Source organism: Odocoileus virginianus, unplaced genomic scaffold (assembly GCF_023699985.2).
Source record: "Odocoileus virginianus isolate 20LAN1187 ecotype Illinois unplaced genomic scaffold, Ovbor_1.2 Unplaced_Scaffold_2, whole genome shotgun sequence".
NCBI classification, from domain to species: domain Eukaryota; kingdom Metazoa; phylum Chordata; class Mammalia; order Artiodactyla; family Cervidae; genus Odocoileus; species Odocoileus virginianus.
The window spans coordinates 667,877-689,721 of NW_027224264.1; the positions used below are offsets into that span (position 1 = coordinate 667,877).

Here is a 21,845-nt window from a genome sequence, read left to right on the forward strand (position 1 = left end):
CCTGCCAATGCAGGAGACATGGGTGCAATCCCTGGTCCGGGAAGATGCCACATGCCACAGAGCAGCTAAGCCCTTGTGCCACAACTGTTGAGCCTGTGCTCTAGAGCCTGGGAACCGCAACTACTGAGCCTGAGAGTCTAGGGTCCATGCTCCGCAACAAGAGAAGCCGCCACAAGGAGAAGCCTGTGCACCGCAACTGCAGAGTATCCTCCACTCACTGCAGCTAGAGAAAAGCCCCCACACAGCAAAGAAGACCTGGCACAGCCAAAAATAAATGAATACTTTTAAAAGTACACAGCATGCAATTCAGTGGCTTTCAATACATTGACAATGTGTGCAACCATCCGCACCATTTCTAGAACATTTCCATCACCCTCAAAATAAACCCCGTACTCAAAAGCAGTCACTCCCCATTCACTCCTCTCCCTAGTTCTTGGCAACCGCTCACCTACTTTGTATGACTTTGCCTTTTGTGGACATCTCATATAAACAGAATTATATAATATTTGTCCTTTTGTGTCTGGCTTCTTTCAGTTAGCATAATGTCTTTGAGGTTCATCCACATTGTAGCATGTACCAAAACTTCATTCTTTTCATGGATGAATAATATCCCATGGTATGGATGTACCACATTTTGTTTGGCTACCTGTGTCTTGATGGACCTGGTACTTTACACTTCTTGACTATTCTGAATAACAGTGCTATGAAGACATGTGTGTCCATTCCCTCTTAAACCTGCTCTGCTAAAGTTTTCATCCCCCACTGCCCAAAACACCTGCTCTTGTCAAGGTAAACAATGATCTTCACAGTGCTGGGTGGAGTGGTCAACTCTCAGCACTTATCTTACTTGACTTATCAGGAGTATTTGACACAGCTGATCACTTCTCCTTCCTTGAGGCACTTGTTTGGCTTTGCTTCCAGGACATCCCACTCTCCTGGTCTTCTTCCTACTTCACTAGACTTTCTCAGTCTCTTTTTCACTGGTTCCTCTTCCTATACTCAACTCTAAACATTGGTGGGCTCCAGGTTCCGTCATCAGATCTCTTTCCTTCCTTGACTACACTCACTTTGCCATGAAGATATCGTGGCTTTAAATACAATCTAAACACTAGTGGATACCAAATTTGGATCTCCAAATTTCAAACTCCACCCTCTCCCCTCAATTCCAGACTCGTGTATCCACTTGCCAACTTGCTATATTCCCTTGGATGTCTAAATTGATTGTAGCCGACCCTGAACTCCCACCCACTATCATGTACTCCTTGCCTGGTCTTCCCCATCCTGGTAAATGGAAAGTTCAACATCCACTTGCTGTGGCCAAACACTTTGGAGTTATTTCTGACCATTTTTTTCTCCCACACCCCACATCCCATTTGTCTATCCTGATAGCTCCACTGTCAAAATATATTTCAATTATTACCACTTACTGCCCTCACTCCCTGGTCTAAGTCACCATATTGCCTGGATTATTGAAGTATCATCCTCCCTCCACTACATTCCTTTGCTTCCACCACACAGTCTGTTTTCTGTACACAGCAACTCTTTAAACATGTAAGGCTGATTATGTCACTCATTTCCTCGAAGCTCTCCAGTGGTTTCCACCTTTTACTCAAAGTCTTTACAAAGGCCTTCAAAGCCCTATGCAAAGTGGCCCTGGCCACTTCGTTGATCTCCTATCCCAACTATGCTTGCTCACCAGATGGTAAAGAATCTGCCTGCAATGCAGGAGACCCAGGTTTGATCCCTGGTCAGGAAGATCCCCTGGAGGAGGGCATGGCAACCCACTCCAGTATTCTTGCCTGGAGAATTCCATGGACAGAGGAGTCTGGCAGGCTACAGTCCATGGGATCACAAAGAGTCGGACACGACTGAGCGACTAACACTTTCACTTTTCCCTCCACTTTTAAACATCTGGTGCTATAAATAAAGTTGATATGTAAAATATTTTAATGTTTTGTATTAAGAACATTTAACCGTAGCCCGCCAGGCTCCTCTGTCCATGGGATCGCAAAGAATCAGACACAACTGAGTGACTAACAGTTTCACTTTTTCTGACCACCAACCTAAAATAAAACTCCCTTCTGCCCCCACATCTTGATTCCCCCTTCCTCTGCTTTATTCCCTTCACAGAACTTACCATCATCTGAAGTTCTGTACAGTGTAAATGCTATAAAGGTAGAGGTTGGTATCTGTTTTGCTCATGGCTCTATCCCCACCACCAGGTATATACCAGGTGCTCAGCAAATATTTGTTGCAGAAAGAAATGAACAGTTAAACTGGCTGCTTTGTGTTCTTTGTTTTCTCTAGTTTTACTGAGGTATAATTGACAAATAAAACTGCATACAGTTCAAACATACAAAGTGATGATTTGATAAATAAGTGAATGGTTGAACTGGTTATTTTGAAAGCTAGTTAATAATTCTGCCATTTTTGGTTGCTTAACTGAATTTAACCAGTAGCTTTCAAGATACTTGTTTGTTTAATTTCAGCTGCAGTGTGACCTTGTGTGACATTTTAAAAAAAGATCCCTCATTAGAACTTTTATTTTTCCTAAGGGTAGTATATTTTAGAATGCGGGCTCTTGAGTCAGACAGTTGGAGTTTGAATCCTGAACATCTGTGTGAATAAGGGCAAGTTTACCATTCTGGGTCTCAGTTTCTTCATCCATAAAATAGGCATCACAGGAGCATGGATCTCACGTTGTTATTTTGGGGATCAAAGAAAATACTTTATGTAATCACCTAGCCTAGGAGCTGGTACATAATAATGCCTCAGTGAACAGTAGCTTTAATTACTCTTATTAAGATGTAAGAGAAATTTTTCAAGAAATAGAGGAACACCTGCAACAGAAACAAGTGAATATATTTTTCTAAGTGAAACTAAAATAGCTGTCCAGCTCTTTTGTACAAGTGGCATTTCTTTGGGATATGATCCAAAATTTGAAGACCAATTGTTTTGTCCCTTTCCTCTGGAGGCTTTCATGGGACTGGACCAATTCTTTCCACATTTCTATATCCTTCCCAGGTGGCGCTAGTGGTGAAGAACTCACCTGCCAATGCAGGAGACATAAGAGACCCAGGTTCAATCCCTGGGTTGGAAGATCCCCTGGAGGAGGGCATGGCAACCCACTCCAGTATTCTTGCCTGGAGAATCCCCATGGACAGAGGAGCCACTTAGCATGCACGCACACATGTCCTCATGGAAGAGTACACATGAATTCCTCATACTGAATATCTTTGCTTCTCACATTTCTCAACTTGAATGTCATTTCAGGCTCTGGGTTCAGCTCCACTGATTCTTTTCACTCGGTAAATTGGTTAAAACTTCAGCAATTCCCTTCGTGGGGATGACGCTTGCTGACTGTTCACAAACTAGCTTTCTAAACAGGTTGACAGGCAAACAAGGTTGCCCCGCCTTAACAGTCAAGGACAGTGGTCTCTATTTCCATCAGGACACCTCCTAGTAGCCTGCCCTCAGACACACCTTGGGTAAATTCCCCATTAAACAAAGTTATCATAGACCTGGTCTGTGAATACCCAAATGTGCTGGAGTCTGCCTTATGTGGGGAAACTGGGTGGGGTTGGGGGGGAGGTGCAAGCCTGTACTGGAGTTTTGACTCCACTTTTCCCAGAAGCAGCCTCTCCAGTTTGAGCATTTGTCCCACACCACTTCACACAAGCTTTCATGGCCCACTGTTCCTGACTCCCACAGCAATTTTACACTGAGTTGGGCTGGACTGGGCTGGGCACGCATTTATTCATTCATTCATTAAACCCCACAGGGATCAATAAATACCAGTTAAACTACACTGTTTCTTTGCTACTTTAGAACTACTTTCTAGTTTTGTTACTTAAATGAAAATTTCTCTTGTTTTCCCAGCAATGCTGTAAATTTTTCTGAGTACATGGCCCTCCACCTCACTCCTGTCTCCTGCAGTGCCACACTTGATTCTTCATTCAGCCTATGTTATTATTATGCTCTGCAAAAGTGCTCTGGAGACATAGGTTTGAACCCTAGGAGTTGGGTTAAAATTTTCTCCTTGACTTTTTATTTTTTTTAATTGTGGTTGTTAGGAGAAAATAGCATGCAACACCCAGCAATTACTAAGTCATTTTCCCACTGTAATACAATTTCAAATACAAACCTAAAAGAGCCCATGTTGAGAATTAGAAACTTACTCATAAACGGTTGTCCATCCATTTTCGTTACTTTTGGTAGCCAGGAGCCCCGTGTTCCCTGGATAGGTCATCAAGGCCAGATTGTAGCCTTGAGCTGACACTCTTTTCAGGACTCCGTTGCTGCTTATGGTCAGCCAGTAGACCTGCCCGCCGGGCACCACAAGCCAAAGGGGCATTCCGCTTGCGTCTCGGCGAATATGCACGGAGTTGCCGTTGCTGCTGGTAATTGCACCCAAGTCGCCTTCAGCATTGTAGGTGAAATTATACACATAGTCTCTCGTTATCAAGTTCAAGGTGTGCAGGTGGGTTCCGTTGACGGTGAACTGATAGAGTTCCTGATCAGCAGGTGAGGCAATCTCGTAAAGATTCATGTCATTTAAGTGGGCTTGGTTCCTGCTAATGGTACGAATTCGAACATTCCCAAGGTCTGCCACATAGAGAGTACCATCAGGTGACACTGCTAAGGAGGAAGGGGCTTTCATCTTGGCATCTTTGGCATAGCCACCATCGCCTGTGCAAGGAAGACCCTGATTTTAATAGCTGTCATCACAGCATTTTAGAAACATACCAAATACAAAAAACGGCTATATATCAAGAATCATTTTTTTAAAAAAAGAACCATTTTATACAACATTGTAAAGTAATTTTCCTCCAATTAAAAATTAAACTTAAAAAAAGAAAAAAAAAAGAATTTACCCCCCCTCCCAAGAATCATTTTAAAGGGAACAATCAGTGAACCAACATTCTCCATGTGCCCCAATTGGATATTTGAAGTCCATTATTCACAATTTTTGAGTCAGCACCACTGAAGATGAACAGAAGATGCAATGATCTCAGTGAACACCAATTTTGTGAAATCTTCAATCCTGCTGTTCTGTATCTATTGTATTGCTGGATACAAAAACATCAAATAATAACAGCCACCCCAAATCTGGCTGGAAATCCATGAGACTTATGCCTGTCCATGCTCGTAGGATCTATGTCAGGGCTTTCCATTCCTTCTCTGCCCAGAGAACCTTTTTTCTGTTAATTCTTATTGTCACATTGTCAAAGTACACTAAGTCTGTAAGTGCAACAATGACTCAGAACATCAAATTTGATAACCAGAATAAATATTCCAGTTTTGCCTTGGAAGAAAGATACCAATTAGCAAAATAACTATAAAACTAATTGTCCAGGAAAACACTGGAAATATTGATTAAAAGTCCTATCGACTAAGTTGCTCACTCCTGATTCCTCTGTCCCAAGGAAAGACAAAGGTTAAAAGAACCATTTGGGCCCAGATGAGCGGTTTAATAGGGCTGCATGTAGCATGGAGGGATTTCCACATTCCAGCAATAAATGCATCTATTGACATTTACAGGACTGTTTACTATCTGAAATATCCACTCTGTGTTTTGGTGCAAAGGCTCTTTCTTCTCCCCACCTCCTTATCAATTGGAAGTAAAGGGCACTATTGGTTATGAAAAAATTTTGGATTAAAAAAAAAAAAACGTAAGTAGAAGGCTGATGTCTTGAGAACCCTCCATGGTGAGATTTAATTTTGCCCATGAACCCCCAAACCAGTCTGTTCTTAGTCCCTCTGGGTTTCAAGCAGCTCACATTATTAATCTGGAAATCAGTCACTTAGTAGAAGTAATTTTTTCCTTACCCAAATCAGTAAGTGTAGGTTTTACCCAGCTATCCTTTCTCTAAAGTACAAAAAATATGGGGACCTCACATTTGGATAGAGGTCCTAACTTCTTGAGCACCCAAACTTTTACTATACTAGTTTATCTTCAAAACAGTGAGGTGATGTAACTGAGACACGTGATCACTCTACTTAGCAGGTGGAATGAGTCATGAAGAGGTTTTATGACTTTCCTAGGGTCACTCAGTGACTCAGTTGCACAGCCAGGGCCAGATACTAAGCTGTCTGACCGCCAGTCCATTGCTTTCTTCACTGCCTCATACCAGTGTTTACAAGGACCACTTTTGTTCTTTTTTTGACTTTCCGATGCCCGTTTTTCTTTTGAAAACAGAGAAGGGGAGCTGGTGAATTGCTTAAAAGGTCATACCTGAAAAACAGTCACAGTTGGGATCAATTTTGCAGTCACAGTCAGTGGGGGCCCCAGCTATGATGGAGATCTCCCCATTGGTGGTAACTTGCTGAATGCGGTTTACTTTCCTCTCATCTGTTTCAGCTATGAAGAGCAGCCCGCTGTGGGAGACGCTGATGGCTCTTGCTGACTCTAGAGTGGAGTGAATTGCTACCTTGCTGACCAAGAAATGATCGATGCCTGGCACCTGGCAGTGAATGGGGCGCCCTGCAATGATCCGCACTCGCCGGTTCTCAGAAATTTGCAGCACAATGTTGTTATCCAAGACATACAATGAATTGTCCATGGGATTGACTGCAAGGTCTGTTGGCCACTCTAATCGCACCTGCAAAAAGAACAGAACACACACCATTAAGTTACAATATCTTTCTGGGGCAGTTTTATCTTGAAAGAAAAATTGGCTTATTGGTCTCCCACCCCCTGCAACAGCCCCGTCTCTTGAATTCCAGCAATGTTGGTGTTATCTGGCAAAGTTGGGAAGGACAGTTGATTAAATGTTCTGGTAAACACATTTACCATTTATGGATTTCCAAAATACTGTGAATTATTTTCTCCCTATAATTTCAGAAAGTGTGTGTGTGTGTGTGTGTGTGTGAGAGAGTGTGTGTGTGTGTGTGTGTGTGTGTGTGTGTGTGAGTGTGTGTGTGTGAGTGTGTGTGTGTGTGTGTGTGAGTGTGTGTGTGTGTGTGCGTGTGTGTGGGTGGTCTGGTGTGCTGGGCACTGGAGTTAGAAGCAAAAGGACTGGTGTGTGTGTGAGTGTGTGTGTGTGTGTGTGTGTGTGAGTGTGTGTGTGAGTGTGTGTGTGTGTGGGGGGTGGTCTGGTGTGCTGGTCACTGGAGTTAGAAGCAGAAGGACTCGTGTGTGGGTGTGTGTGTGTGAGTGTGTGTGTGCGTGCGTGTGTGTGGGTGGTCTGGTGTGCTGTGTGTGTGTGTGTGAGTGTGTGTGTGTGTGAGTGTGTGAGTGAGTGTGTGTGTGAGTGTGAGTGTGTGTGGGGGGTGGTCTGGTGTGCTGGTCACTGGAGTTAGAAGCAGAAGGACTCGTGTGTGGGTGTGTGTGTGAGTGTGTGTGTAAGTGTGTGTGTGTGTGGGGGGGAGGTCTGGTGTGCTGGGCACTGGGGACACATAGGCAAGCAAACAGATCTACTCTAGTTCCTTTTTCGACACAGGAGTCAGCCCAGTGCCTACCCTGACATTTCCCCACCAGCTGTTGTTCACCACTGGGCACTTCTCAGAGAATGACGTTACGTTATGTGCACTCTCAACTCCACCACTCACTTATTCTATACTTTATTTCTCTTGTCTTATGGCTAGACCAAGGCAGAAGAGTGCGCCCCATTCCTGGCCAAGATAGTAGCAGTGATGTAGCTGCTCTTCTTTCTGCCTTGAGTGAAAGCCTGAGGTAAGCTTTGTTTTTCTCATTGAATCTGAAAGTCTGAAAACAAGACATGGCTGTCATTGCATTCTGAGACCCACTATTTTCCAGTTGGAAGAGGCCTTCCACTCAGTAATGAAGTGAACAAAGGCCAGTCTGAGATAAATCTCCCTCTAATTCTGTCTCTTAATGGAGGGCAACTGGTGACACTGTAAAGAAGACAAAGGTTGTCTCTGACCTCCCCTCTGGCACCACCTGGGCCTCTCTGCCCCCTGTGTCTGAGTGTCTCCCCTAGACACCCAGAAGCCTCAACCTGTCCTCCTGTCTCTACGTGCCCTCAGTCTCGACATGCGCTGGCCTTCTCTGGTCAGTACCATATGCCTCTGGGCAGCTAGGAATTTGAATGCTAATGGAGTATAAAGCTGAGCTTGTGTTAAGCATGTCCTACAGAGTCTTTCAGACTGAGGCCATTGGATAAACATTAAACACCAGCCTTAACAGCTCCCAGAGCAGTTTGCTGTGATGTGTTCCTCCGCACTTCTGTCTGAGGCCCTTGCATGTCAATGCCTGTCAACTAAGAGGGAGAACAGTGAGACAGTGCCCTTCTGCCATGGGCCCTCACTCTGGACCTCCGTACACCATCGGGCTGGTACAGAAGCTGCTTGCATGCGCTGGGCCTATGGAGCATGGTCCCCCAGGAAATAAGCTGGGGTTAGCTGAGGAAGAGGAAATGAATTTATTTCAGTCCAACACTCCTATTTGGATCAAGTCTGAAGTCAGTGACCCAGAGAAAAGAAAGCTGGCAGAAATGACGTTCTAATTATCCCCACTCCGAGAGCTGAGGCCAGGGCAGAGGCCGGGGACAGCACACACCTGGCAGAAGTCAGAGGAGGACACGTTTTGGACTCGGTTCTCTGCTGTCAAGGCCGCCTCTGAGATAAAGGCTGGTGGTTGGAAGATGAGCTGTTAAATTCTCCAACTCGCCCCATCTGATTTAAGTCAACACTATTGGTGTCATGTTTATTAGGTTTAATGTCGCCTCAAAAATACACCAGCTACTGTTTGTTTTCTGTTCCATCAAATAAGTCTCCCTCTGGCAGTTTCCTGTGACTAAAGTGGCGTTTGTGCTTCTGAGACACTTTCTGTACCAGCTACACAGAATCCCTTTAATTCCCATTTGATTTGGCTGGGCAGCTAGTCTCTGAAATCTCCTCAGATGAAAGATGTGTGTCTACTTAGTAGTCTGGGGCCTGTGTTTTCAGAAACGACCTTTTCACCTCTCTTAGGTTGCTAGTTCCTTTTATATCTTTCTCATGTTAAATACTCCCATTTCCGGGTAATTTTTCAAGGAACTGGTGATTTGTACCAAGGCATTTCCACAACATACCAGCTAATGTAGAGGATGGAGTCTTTGCACTGACTCTGGCAGTCAGAATTAGCATCTTTTAGTTGCAGAGAAACCCAAGAATTACACACTACTGAGGTGGGGCTAAGGTTCACCCTTGAGGGCTGTTGGCATTTGTCCAAGTGGACAGAAAGAAACATTTCTTTGGGGGTGTTAGCAGCAGAAAGAGCTGAAGGGACAGTTGTGAGGTTTTGGGATTTTTGCATTGTGACCCGGCCGGCAGGCAAACCATTTGGCCTAATTTGTGGTCATTGCCCCACCTTGTAAAAATACATTAATTTGTTTGAAATGTCAAAATGTATTTAAGCTAAACTAGCAGTAAAGGTCACTGGTGTAGCCGCCAGCTGGTGGAATATACCCATCTCCCAACAACCTTCCCTGAGAAATAACCCTGAGCAGAAAGGAGCCCTTGGTCTGGATGTCAAGCCTTGACAACGCCACGTCTTCCTCTGCTAACTGAAAATTTGCCTTGAAGGCACTTGGCTCTCAGGTCAGTCAGTCCCATGGTTGGCTTAAAGAGCAAGTTAAGTTTGACCTAAGTGGTAGTTTATAAAGCAGCAGGCTCTTAAAGGGGAAAATCCATGTGTAACAGCAATATCTGAATATAAGCCGGCAATTAGACCAAACTAGAAAATTCCTCAGTTATAAACTTCATCCCACACTGTAGACACAGACCATAATTAGTTAACTGGGAGTCTCCTTAACAGTTTCAAGGCCGGTTCTTTCCCATATAGTGTGCATGCTCAGTTGCTCAGTCGTGTCTGACTTTTTGTGACCCTATGGACTGTAGCCCACCAGGCTCCTCTGTCCTGGGATTCTCCAGGCGTATTAGTGTGTAATCCTGGCAAATGAGGTATCTCCTATGAGTCTCTGGTTTCTTCATCTGCCACAAGAAAAAGAAGCTAATGATAGTCTACCTACCTTTTAGAGAGATTGTGTGGATTGATTGAGATGGGGATGTAAGATACTCAGCCCAGGGTCTGGACAAAGTAAGGGACAGGAAATGGTGTTAACATGAAAAATGGTTTCAAAGTCACAAACCTTTAGGGATCTAGTCCAGTTACCATACAGTATAGTTCCCTTTCAGCTCTGCTTCCCAGACTTCACTTGTGCACATCACAGCTTCATGAATTTTGCCTTAGCCGTCCACTACTTGCACTACTACTGACTTAATATTTTTCTTTAAACTGACCTACTTTTAAATATAAATAGGTGCTGCCCCTTCCCTTGAACTGGTCCTAATCAATAACATCTATAAAATTACAGGCCCACTCATCTGAGCCTTTAATAAAAGTACCTACTGTTTATTGAGTGCTTCCTATGTGTCAGGCTCTTTACATGGATTATTACTTTATATGCTTAGAGTAATCACTTGAGAAAGAAACTATCAATATCCCCATTTTCAGATGTCGGCTCTTAGCCTTTCTGCTGTCTGATTTCTCACCTAGAAGAATGGACATGTTTCTTCATGTTCTTCTCACCAAGCTGGCCTTCCCTTTACTCTAAAGGTTGATTTCAACTTTTTTTTTTTTTTTTTTTGCTGAGAAGGTCAAAGCTCACTAGCAATTGAGTGATTTATCTTCCTTTCTTATTTGCTTTCTTTCAGTTCAAGGCTTTGTGGGTGCCTGCTCTGTGTCAAGCACTATTATAAAGGTAAATAAAAAAGTTCCCTACCCTTGATTAGTTCACAGTTCAAGCGATGGAAGGCAGATACAGAAACAGGTCATGTCAATATAATGTGGTTAATTGCCACAAAAAACACATGCCTAGGGTGACATGCGAACACATAGGAGGAAGTTTGGGGCAATACTGCTATTAATAGAAGAGAATGTAAACTTAGTCTTAAAGGATGGGTCTTCCCTGATGGTCCAGTGGCTAAGACTCTGAGCTCCCAAGGCAGGGGGCCTGGGTTTGATCCCTGGTTAGGGAACTAGATCTCTTGTGCTAAAGATGCCACATGCTGCAATAAAGATTGAAAATCCCATGTGCCACAACTAATATCTGGTGCAGCCAAATAAATATTTTATAAATATCTTGAAGGATGAAGCAAAGGTATTGAGAAAAAGCACAAAACCATATGGGGGTGGGGCATTCGCCACAGCCTGAGATAGCTGGAACATAAAATAGGGTAGGTAGTAGTGGCAAAGGAAGTTCACATGTTTCCAAGGACTAATTTTAAGTCTCTCCACTGGGGCACTATTGTCTTTTGTGGCCAGATGATTCTTTGTTGTGGGGGCTGTCCTGTCCTGTATAAGATATTTAGCAGTGTCTCTGGACTTTATTCACTAAATACAACTAACACCTTCCCCTGACTTGTGATAACCAAAATGTCTCCAGATATTAACAAATGTCCCCCGAGGGGCAAACTGTCCCTTATTTAGAACCACCGCACTAAGCGTGAAGGACTGTGTATGCTAAGGACTTTAGACTTCAACTGCGGGTGTTGAGGTATCAACGACCATCTTTTAAGTCGAGGGTTCACATGGTCAGACTAGGGCTTTAGAGAGATCACTTAGGCTGCAGTTCAAGGGGCAGGTTGATGAATGAGAACCAATTTAGAGGCCAGATGGTCACCAGTACACTCACGCGTTGATGCAGTCATCTATCCACCCAAAGTGAAAGTGAAGTTGCTCAGTTGTGTCCGACTCTTTGTGACCCCATGGGCTGTAGCCTACCAGGCTTCTCCGTCCATGGGATTTTCCAGGCAAGAATACTGGAGTGGGTTGCCATTTCCTTCTCCAGGAGATCTTCCCAACCCAGGGATTGAACCCGGGTCTCCTGCATTGTAGGCAGACACTTTACTGTCTGAGCCACCAGGGAAATCCCCATCCACCCAACCCCCTCACAGATATCTGAGTGCTGATTCAGGCACAGTCCCTGCCCTCATGGTGCTTAGAGTTGGCTTTACTGTATCTCATACTTTTTTGCATTTACAAAGCCCTTTGAGAAACTAATTGAAGCTATATACTCTCTCCCTAGAAAAAGGCTCAGATGTGGTAGAAGGAAGTGGTTAGAAGCTCAGGTTTTGGAGTTAAGATTTCCTGGCTTCAAAATTCTCTCTGTTATTTGCTAGCTCTGTGACCCTGGAGCAAATCAGGTAACCTGTCTGAACTTCAGTTTCGTCATCTAGAAATTGGGGAGAGTAATATCTTCTCAAAAACTTATAGAAACTATACCAAAATCTACATAAAGCACTAAGCTCACTGCCTGATACACAGAAAGAGCTCTGTAAAAGGCTACTTTTTATCATGGAACACGCCTGTATTTCTTCACATTCCTGTTAAGACTATCACAATGTTGTCTTTCTTGGCTATCTCATGAAGTTTCTCTCTTTGTCTTTTTTTTTTTTTTTTTGGCTTCACCATGGGGCATGTGGGATCTTAGTTCCCCGACCAGGGATCAAACCTGCACCCTCTGCATTGAAAGCATGAAGTCTTAACTACTGGACCATCAGGGAAGTGTCTCTCATAAACTCTCAAGTGCAGTCACTTTGTCATGCTCTTTCAAGGTTTCTGTTGCTTTTCTGTCACCAACCATTTCCTCCTTGTCCATTTATTCCATTGCTTGGGAATCTTTTTAAGCCATGCATCCTCCAAGAAACATTTGGCTTATATTGGGATATATTATTTCACATATATTTGTCAGCCAGTTTCATGGCTAATATTTTAGCTTATTACTTGGAATTCCCCACTGTTATTTGTAACAGTACTCTTGATACAGTTCCAAGTATAGAACATGCTACTTATATAGTTTCCTTTCTTTTGCCCCAAATAGCTCTCTATCCCATTTTAGGCATTATGCCAGGCACTAGGGAGCCATTTCTAACCAAGACAGACTAGACCCTGCCCTCATGAAGTTGACAATCTTTGGCTGACTTCATTTCCTTCATTCTCCAATAGGTGTTAGTGACATAGAAAAGTAGACTACTTCTGTTCCATTCCATTATTTTATGAAATTAACTTTCATGGAAGAGCCTAAGAAACATATCATGACTATTACTATATTTTGCCATTGCTACCAAGTGCTAATAACTTCTTTTCCCCAAGTTCAACTGTGCTGAAGAAACCAGCTGTTTCCCAAATGGCCCTGTCTCCCTATCCTAAACAGGACACTTCTCATCTTCCGCCTTTCATACATATCCAGCCTTATGGCTCATTTAAAAAATGACTGTTTGCTTCTGATCTCTGAGGCCTCTTCAGCAGGAATTTCCAGGAAGCGTATGATTATCATTTCTGTAGTACGCCAACCCTGGGGAAGATGCAGTGATGGGACGTGATGCTCTCTGCCAGGTGTGCTGCCAGCTCCATGTTAGATTTCCCCATGCTTCTAAAAGCTGACAACTCCAGATTGTTAGCATCACTTTTTGTCAGTTTTCAAATGGCCTTCTCATTTCTTGACACTGATACTGTCTGAGCTTCTTCAAATTTATAAAAGAGGGAAAAAAACCATCTGGAGAAAGTTGGCTTTCTGCAATTGGAAGGCACGATGACACCTTTGAGAGTGATGGCCCTTATTGATCTTGCTTTTAAAAAGTGGAAATTATTAGAAGATGAAATACACCAAGTCTACATGGACTTGTCAACTGGCAAATTATTTTCCATTATCTCATATTCACATCTTGTGTTTCTCTGAATAACAGCTGGAGAGTTTGAGGAACCCCTCAACCTTTGGTCAGATGTCTTAGCATGGTCTGTGTCCATGGTTGCCTAATCAGAAAAACTGACACGTAAGTCACATTACTCATGGCAGATGCATAGCCAGGATTAATCTAATCAAGAGTTACAGCTGGACTGATCTTTAGAATCACTTTGCTGCAGAACCTATAGATTAAATCACACCTACCCCAATGTTTCAAGAACATTTTAGAAGTTGAGGAAACAAAGCGAAGCAAAACAAACAAAACAATTTCAAAGCAGACCTGGTATATTTCATATTGTAATAATTTCCACTTTTTATCTATTAATTATTTTTTAAATTTACTTATTTGGCTGTGCCAGGTCTTAGCTGCAGCACATGGGATCTTTGATCTTAGTTGTGGCATGTGGAATCTAGTTCCCTGATCAGGGATGGAACCTGGGCCCCCTGCATTGGGAGAGTGTGTCTTAGCCACTGGACCACCAGGGAAGTCCCGATTTCCACATTTTAAAAGGAAGATCAACAGGAGCCATCACTCTGAAACATAGCATGTGCTTTCCAACTCCCCAAACCAAACTTTCTCTAGATGGCTTTTACACATTTGAAGAAGCTTAGACAGGATCAGGGTCAAAACAAAGTGTTGAACTTGTGGTTACTAAGATGCTGTGGCAGAGACTACCAGTTCTAGGGCTACCCTACCATTATTTCACTCTTTCCTCCTTAGCGCATGAGTATATGCTAAGTCTCTTCAGTCATGTCCGACTCTTTGCGACCCTATGGACTGTAGCCCACCAGGCTGCTCTGTCCATGGGATTCTCCAGGCAAGAATACTGGAGTGGGTTGCCATTTTCCTCCTCCAGGGGATCTTTCTGACCCAGGGATCGAACCTGAGTCTCCTGTGGCTCCTGCATTGCAGGTGGATTCTTTACTGCTGAGCCACCAGGGAAGCCCTTCCTCCTTAGTAGTATATCTCTAATCTTAAAATTTGGGCACACTGCTGTCTAGAACAGAAGATATCCTGGCCTTATTTGCAATTATCTGTAGCCATGTGATTAAGTTCAAGGCAATAAGATGTAAGACAAGGTGTGAAAGTAGCCACACTTTTAAGTTGCTGCTGCTTAAGGAGAGCTGACCCAACCGGAATGAGCCCCTTTTGCCCTTTCTTCTGGCATGCAATATGGATATAAGTGGTGATAATTTTAGCAGATGTCTTAGACCATGAGGTGACCACAAAAATGAAAGGCATGCATCAGGAGGGCAGGGCAGAATTATGGGAGCCTGGGTCCCAGATGACCTCATGGAACTACCACCCAGTCCTAGACTGTAGATCAAGTCTGGCTGCTATCTTGCTTATGTCACTGTTGTGTTTGTGTGTGTGTGGGGGGGGGGGATGGGGGGTGTGACATTCTGTTCTTCTCAGCTGAATCCAATCACAACCAAGAAAATGCTCTGTTAGGCTTTGTTTGTGTCTGGTGCTACTGGTCAAACCGGTCTAGCAAATTTCCAGGTTTACATCTCTGTGATAGATCACCAGTGTTTGCAAAATTAAATTAAGTTGACATAAATTAATGCCCGAAAGTGGCTGACACCAGTGCCAAAGTCCACTAGGGCAGCCCTTTGTTATGAGGATGACTAACTTAGTGATTAACCTCAAGCCTTCCTGAGTACCCAGAGCTCCATCTTTGGGTACTTTAAGCTGTTCCTCCAGTTCTGTGACTCATTCAGATCCAGTGCTTCTCCATTATACCATAAATTCTTGTTTGCCTTCCTTTGTCTTCTATTAGGGCTGTGAGTCGTCAAGCGCAGGAATGAGGGTTCATTCATATTTTTATTTCCAGTATTTGGTATTACACTTGGCAAATGCTTGTTGAAGGAAAACATTAGTGCCTCATTGACTGTAACATTTTCAGTCCATGAAAGCATTTTAGAAATTGTAAAACACAAATAAACTCTAAGAAAAACCAATTTTCATCAACATGTTTGAGTCAGTGAAGCTGGGTTTCCAGAGACCTACTGAGGTTAATGGGAATGGCCGTATTCCCTCAATCTTAAATTTTAAGTTTTCTGAAATGAGGTTGTGTCTTATAATCAACACATACATTTAATGGAGTATCTCTCCTCACTACCTAAAGTTATCAAATTGATGCCATGTCTTAGAATACATGGTGTCTTAGAATTGAGGAAATATTTCTATTTTGGTCCATAGACTTCGAGGATCCCTGAGAGTCTTCCAAGGAGGTCTGTGAGGTCAAAACTGGTCTTAATACTATTTGCTTTTTGTACTTTCTTATGAGTATACAGTGGAGTTTTCTGGAAGGTGCCTGAGGCTACTATAGCTTTATGTTTAAAAAATTCACACTTTTAATTTCTAATAAGGTGAATATTAATAGATAAAACCCACACAGAGAAAAGCTCTTTGAAGTCTCCAACAATTTTTAGAAGGGTCAAGGGGTCCTGACACCAAAGAGCTTGAGAATAGGAAAGAGTGAATGAAACCACTCTGTTATATAAGAGTTTCATTCACACTTATTAAGAAAAAAGTACATATCCCTTCCAAGATGGTTCCTGCGGCCATGAGCTCAGTCCAAAAGCACACTGACAGAGTGGCTGAAAAATCTCTCCTTCCTCTAGAGACCCAAGGCCTGATGGGTGCTATAAAAGTTTGTTCTTAGAGGCTCCCTCAGAGCAATCAGCACGTACACACTCTGTATGAGTCTGCTGTGTAATCGCCACTACCTCATCTTAATAACAGGCATAATTGCTCTGAGTCTCCGTCACCCTTTCTTGCATCTCCTCTCTGAAGCCTCAATTTTAGAAATGGCACTTGTGAATACACAAAATGTTTAACCACTTCCAGTTTTCAATTTACAGTCAAAGTCATCTATCAGCAGGAGATGAAGGCCCAGTGTGAAAACTACAGAATGTCCTTCAGACTCCACAGCTAATTTGTTTGTAAATTTGATTGTTATTGTAACAAGAACATATTGTACATGATGCTACTTGCCAATTTACTATTTGTATCTCTCTGTTTCTTGGGTTTTATCATTAAAGTCGAAGAACTTAACCCCTTCGGCACTTCTGTGAGTGGGGAGAGGAATGTGAAAGCTTTACTTTGTATGTATGTGTGTGAGTTTCTATTTTAATTCAATTTTATATGTATTTCTTTTGTTGTTGTTTCTATAAAAAATAACTTTTTGGGATATGGACCATTTTTAAAGTCTTTATTGAATTTGTTACAATATTGCTTCTGTTTTATGCTTTGGTTTTTTGACTGTGAGGCATGTGGGATCTTAGCTCCTCCACCAGGGATCATACTGACACTGGAACTCAGTTCACATTGGAAGGCAAAGTCTTAACCACTGGATTGTCAGGGAATTCCCTACATGTATCTTAAATTCCCTGGTAGCTCAGATGGTAAAGAATCTGCCTGCAGTGCAGGAGACCTGGGTTCAATCCCTGGGTTGAGAAGATCCCCTGAAGAGAATGGCAATCTACTCCAGTATTCTTGCCTGGGAAATCCCATGGATAGAGGAGCCTGGCGGGCTACAGTCCATGGGGTTACAAAGAGTTGGACACGACTGAGCGACTAATGCTTTCACCTTTTCATCTTAAATTCCCACTATATATTCAGCACTGTGGGAGATATACATATTGAAGGGGAGGCATACATATTGAAGGGGAGGAAACCAGAGAACAGTGCAAGGTAACATGAAATCCACCATGAGACTAGGTAATGAGACCATGCATTCGGAGAGAATTTAGAGTAAGGAGACCACCGTGGGTCTTCATACAATGGAGGTAGGGCTTACGTCCTCCTGAGAGCCAAGGCTTTGCCTGCCTGTAGGAGCCAGGGACTTTGAAGAAGCCCCTGGAATCATTCTGAGCACTTGCAGAAACGTGTCTGTTGCAGGTTGTTAATATTATAGTATTGGCTCAACAGGATAGACCAAGCTTCCAATTCCCTTTGGCACCTAAAGCAATTTACAGGCCAGAAGTATCACTGCATGGCTTTTATGAAATGGCCTGATTTCATTGATCAGCCACTCAGAGATTATGTTTTCATTTCTGTAGCTACTGCTAACCCTGCTTTCCGGTGTAATATTTCAGGAAGGAACTATTAAAAAATTTCACCATGGCGATGTTTAGAAGTGGGCAGGGTTCTAAAGGGGAAGAGAAATATCACAAGTCATGATTGCTCTACTCAAAAGTTCATTTCAAGTTAAACTAGAATTCCACAGATTGTGTCTCATCTTAACTCAGTAATGTTTCCAAATGATAAGGACACTAATAAGAACAGATGGCCTAATGAACATTTAGAGGGAAGATTTAACTGGTCTTATTTTCATTAGGCCTCCAGTGCGCTTCCGGGTTTTGCCCACCACTTCCCTGTGTGTAATACAAAACAGCACGTCCTCAACAGATGGCCCAGCTCAGGCTCATGCTTCCAGAACTCTGGAGACTGGCCACCTGACCGCTTATCATGTGTACAGAATCATTTAAGGAAGCAGACAGGCTACAGACTTGAGCCTGAACAAAAGCAAAAAATAGTGATGACCCGAGCTTCAACAAGAGGGGAGTCAGTCACTCTCGCAAACACATTGAGCAGCTCTGGTTGAGGTCTCCCCATAACAGCTTCTTATGGATTCACAGCAATGATGAAATCCTCTGTGGCAAACAGTCCACTCTAATTAATGTTTCCTCCAAACCATAGCCACATCTGAGTGACTCCAGCAGGAACAACAACATGGAAATCTAACACCTCATTGCACAGTGTGCTAGTTAGTGAGCTTGCAGCTCCAGACTCACCCCTTTAAAGGCACTGCTCTGTAATACTGGGTTTGGGACTCTGCAAACTACATTTCTTTTTTTTCTTTCCCCTGCTGGTTTTTTGATGGATCCTGCCAATGTGGGAGCTAAAGGGATTCTGGAAGGCTAGAGGAGGGAGAAGGGATTCCTTCCTTCCTGCTTGTTTTATGTTCCTGTCAGTGTCGCTGTGACTGTAGCCCTTCCTCCTGAGCGGCAGTAACTGGCTGTACTTTCCAGCTCTTCTCCATACTCACATCAGCCTCATCACACTCCCTCAGAGGGACCCGAAGCAGCCCAAAGCAGTGGCATCCTCTTCTCAGAGGAGTAGGTACCACTTCAATGGATCGAATCCTCCCCCTCTCTCAGTATTCTTGCCTGGAGAATCCCATGGAGAAAGGAGCTTGGTGGGCTACAACCCATGGGGTCGCAAAGAGTCAGACATGACTGAAATGACTCAGCACGCACGCACGTAGCACTCTTGCCTCTGACAATTTCAACCCCTTCCTGTGTTTCCACAGCCCCAGAGGTGGTGGCTGCTTCCTGCAGGTATTCTCTCTCTTGTTTTGCAACCCCCTAATGCCTGTGCAGCCCATTCCCTCTATTCAATTTCTTTCTGTTAAAATGACTAATGTGCTTTCTGTTTTTCTGACTGGATCTTTAGTGATATTCACAGCATTGACCCATATACAAGGACAGAGGAAGAGCAATATCCACTGCAGGACACTGGTCATAGAAAACTAGTAAAATTGAACCAGAACCAGCAAAGACTCTGGTATTGAGAAAATTTATTAGTCACTAGCAACCTTGGTTTATCTATTGGCCTGTGAAACTGTCATGTCCAGAAAATATCTACATAAAATAAACCCACTGTGTGTGGACTTTAATGAAGTTGGTTGTGGCTGACTTTAACCAGAGTTTCTTTGACTCTCTGGAACTGCCACGTTGATGCCCTTGTTGTTGAAAAGCTTCTCACTCTTGTGATTTTTGAGGATGATTTCATAGTGGATCATTCTACTCTCCCATACATCTTTTGAAGACACAGTTCTGTACTGAATGGTTCATAAAGTGGGCCCATGACAATAATTTCTGTGTGCTTAGAATTTACTTCTAAATAATAATACATTGGGCATTTACTACTAAATATCTTTCATATTCTCTCTTGCTGTATCATTGTCAGAAATTGCAATTGTTCCTTCAGAATCCTTTTCCCCTTGATTTGGAATGGGAATATATTCTGAGGTGGACCAAATGAACATGTAGTTGGCTTATGCATCTCAAGAAAAACATCTCTCAGCAGGTGCAGCCTCTTTCTAAGTGTATTATACCAGTCGTCCCCAGTCATTTTGGCACCAGGGACTGCTTTCATGGAAAACAATTTTTCCACGGACTGCAGGGAGGCAGATGGTTTCTGGATGATTCAAGCACATTACATTTATTGTGCACTTTATTTCTATTATTATTACATCAGCTCTACCTCAGATCATCAGGCATTAGATCCTGGAGGTTGGGGACCCTTGTTTTATAACTTCACGTGTCCACTTTTGCAAATATACTAACTTTTGCATGGAAGGATGACACTCCTGATGACAGCCAATAGAACTTTCTCCTTGAATTGTGTTTCCATTTAATAAAGATGGGTTGGCACTGATTCAGGCACTTTCAGCTCCCACAGTTAATAGAGAATAAGTCTACTTTTAAAGATAAAGTCTGAAAGATAGGCCAATAGGCTTGCATTGGGACGCAGCCCAAGGTGTTGGTCATATAAGCCCTAGATGCTCACCACTGAATTTGCCAATCAAATATTTCTGCATCTTAGAGAGTTTCAGGTTTATTTCAGGTCATGGCACCTGCCAGGCAAAATGTGTGTAAGACTGAGTGGTTCAAAAGTAGTTTGCAAGCTTTGCATCTTGTGACTCTCCCTGAATTTTGAAGATGCTTTCCCTCTGGTGCTTAATAGTTTTAATAAGAGCTAGCATGCCATTGTCCTTTGTGTGGAAAGAGGACACTGCTGAGGGAGTTTTATTTATGGGATAAATTATGTTTTCGATATAGCATTGAGCACGGTACTTGACTTTTATTTTAAGGGCTCTGACAACTCTGGCTATTTGCTTGTGTGCAGACATTTCAGCAGAATTTGGATGTGCTGGAGTTGAAGATGTTGGCCTGCTGTTCTCCACTTCTTATGTAAACAACCACGTGTTCACTTTGGAGGGAGCAATAAAGCAAATATCTCGGGTAATAGCTTATTCTACCCCGATTGTGATTTTACCTAAGAGATGTAAAGTGCAGTTAAAAAAAAAGGGTTTGAATGAATTTGGAGAAGGGAAATGATTGATATTTAAAGGAACTCTGTGGAGAATTTTACCGTAAAGCTTCTCTCCATTTATAATTTTGTTAAATTTGGGTTTTTACACATTAGAATTTTTCAAACTGATTGACATGCTTTGGAACTTGAATATTTTGATAAAAAAGACAAAGACAAAGCAACTCACAGACTAAGCCTGCTTCAAAAATCGCAGGACACTGCTGTCTTTCTTATTATGAATATATCAGCCTCATAACTTCTTTGCTTTTGATTTTCCACTTACTCGGGGGCCTTTCTTTTGTCTTGGGAGAGTAATATCCTTCGTGTTGACCTAGATAAACTATGTCTTCCTACTTATGTACTTTCATATTAAATTTTTTGTGTGAAACTGACCCACGTAGAATGACCATCTACTGAATGAGATGCTCTTTACCTCCTGATTTCAAAGTTGGAAGATGATCTAAAATCGCTACATCTCAAATTCACAGATGTATGAAACTCATACTACATCCCAACCTTAGCTCCACAGTCTTGAAAGTAGAAAGAAAATGAAGGATTTGGGGCACCATTCAATGACTATCATAAACATGCTTTAAGTGATCTAGATAGAGCTTTTCATATCAGCATTAGGCAGATAAAACATTCTGTGAAGGTCACAGCAGATTAAGAGCCATCTCTGGAGCATATGCTTGCTACAGGCCAATAAACTCATCTACAGGTATTTGCATGGCTCTCTGAGAAGGTACACCTATGTACAAAGGACAGAAGGGAAAATTACACAATTTCTATTGCAGTTCCAAACTTCTTGGCCCTTTGAAAAAATCTTGGTTTTGTAAAATATCTGTTCAATTTTCTATTCTGTGAATGAAAGGTCAAATACTACAACTAGTGCTGCTGCTGTTTCTCCTCCTGCTAATTCATTGAGCACTTATGAGTCACATACTTTGCTAAGTGATTTTTTTTTTTTTTTGGCTGTGTTCTGAGGCATGTGGTATAGATAGTTTCCGGACCAGGGATCAAATCCACATCCCCTTCATTGGAAGGCA

The 21,845-nt window shown here is 42.7% G+C and overlaps 1 protein-coding gene across 2 annotated transcripts in view; it reads right to left on the reverse strand.

Annotated features, from left to right (window-relative positions):
* Positions 1 to 21,845, reverse strand: part of TENM1 (teneurin transmembrane protein 1) — an 862,693-nt gene that overhangs the window by 38,736 nt on the left and 802,112 nt on the right. For both annotated transcript variants that reach the window (XM_070462280.1, XM_070462279.1), the window contains 2 exons: positions 6,236 to 6,602; positions 4,179 to 4,689 (listed from right to left, as the gene is read on the reverse strand). In XM_070462280.1, coding sequence (XP_070318381.1) covers positions 4,179 to 4,689; positions 6,236 to 6,602 — 878 coding nt within the window. The remainder of the gene's footprint in view (positions 1 to 4,178; positions 4,690 to 6,235; positions 6,603 to 21,845) is intronic.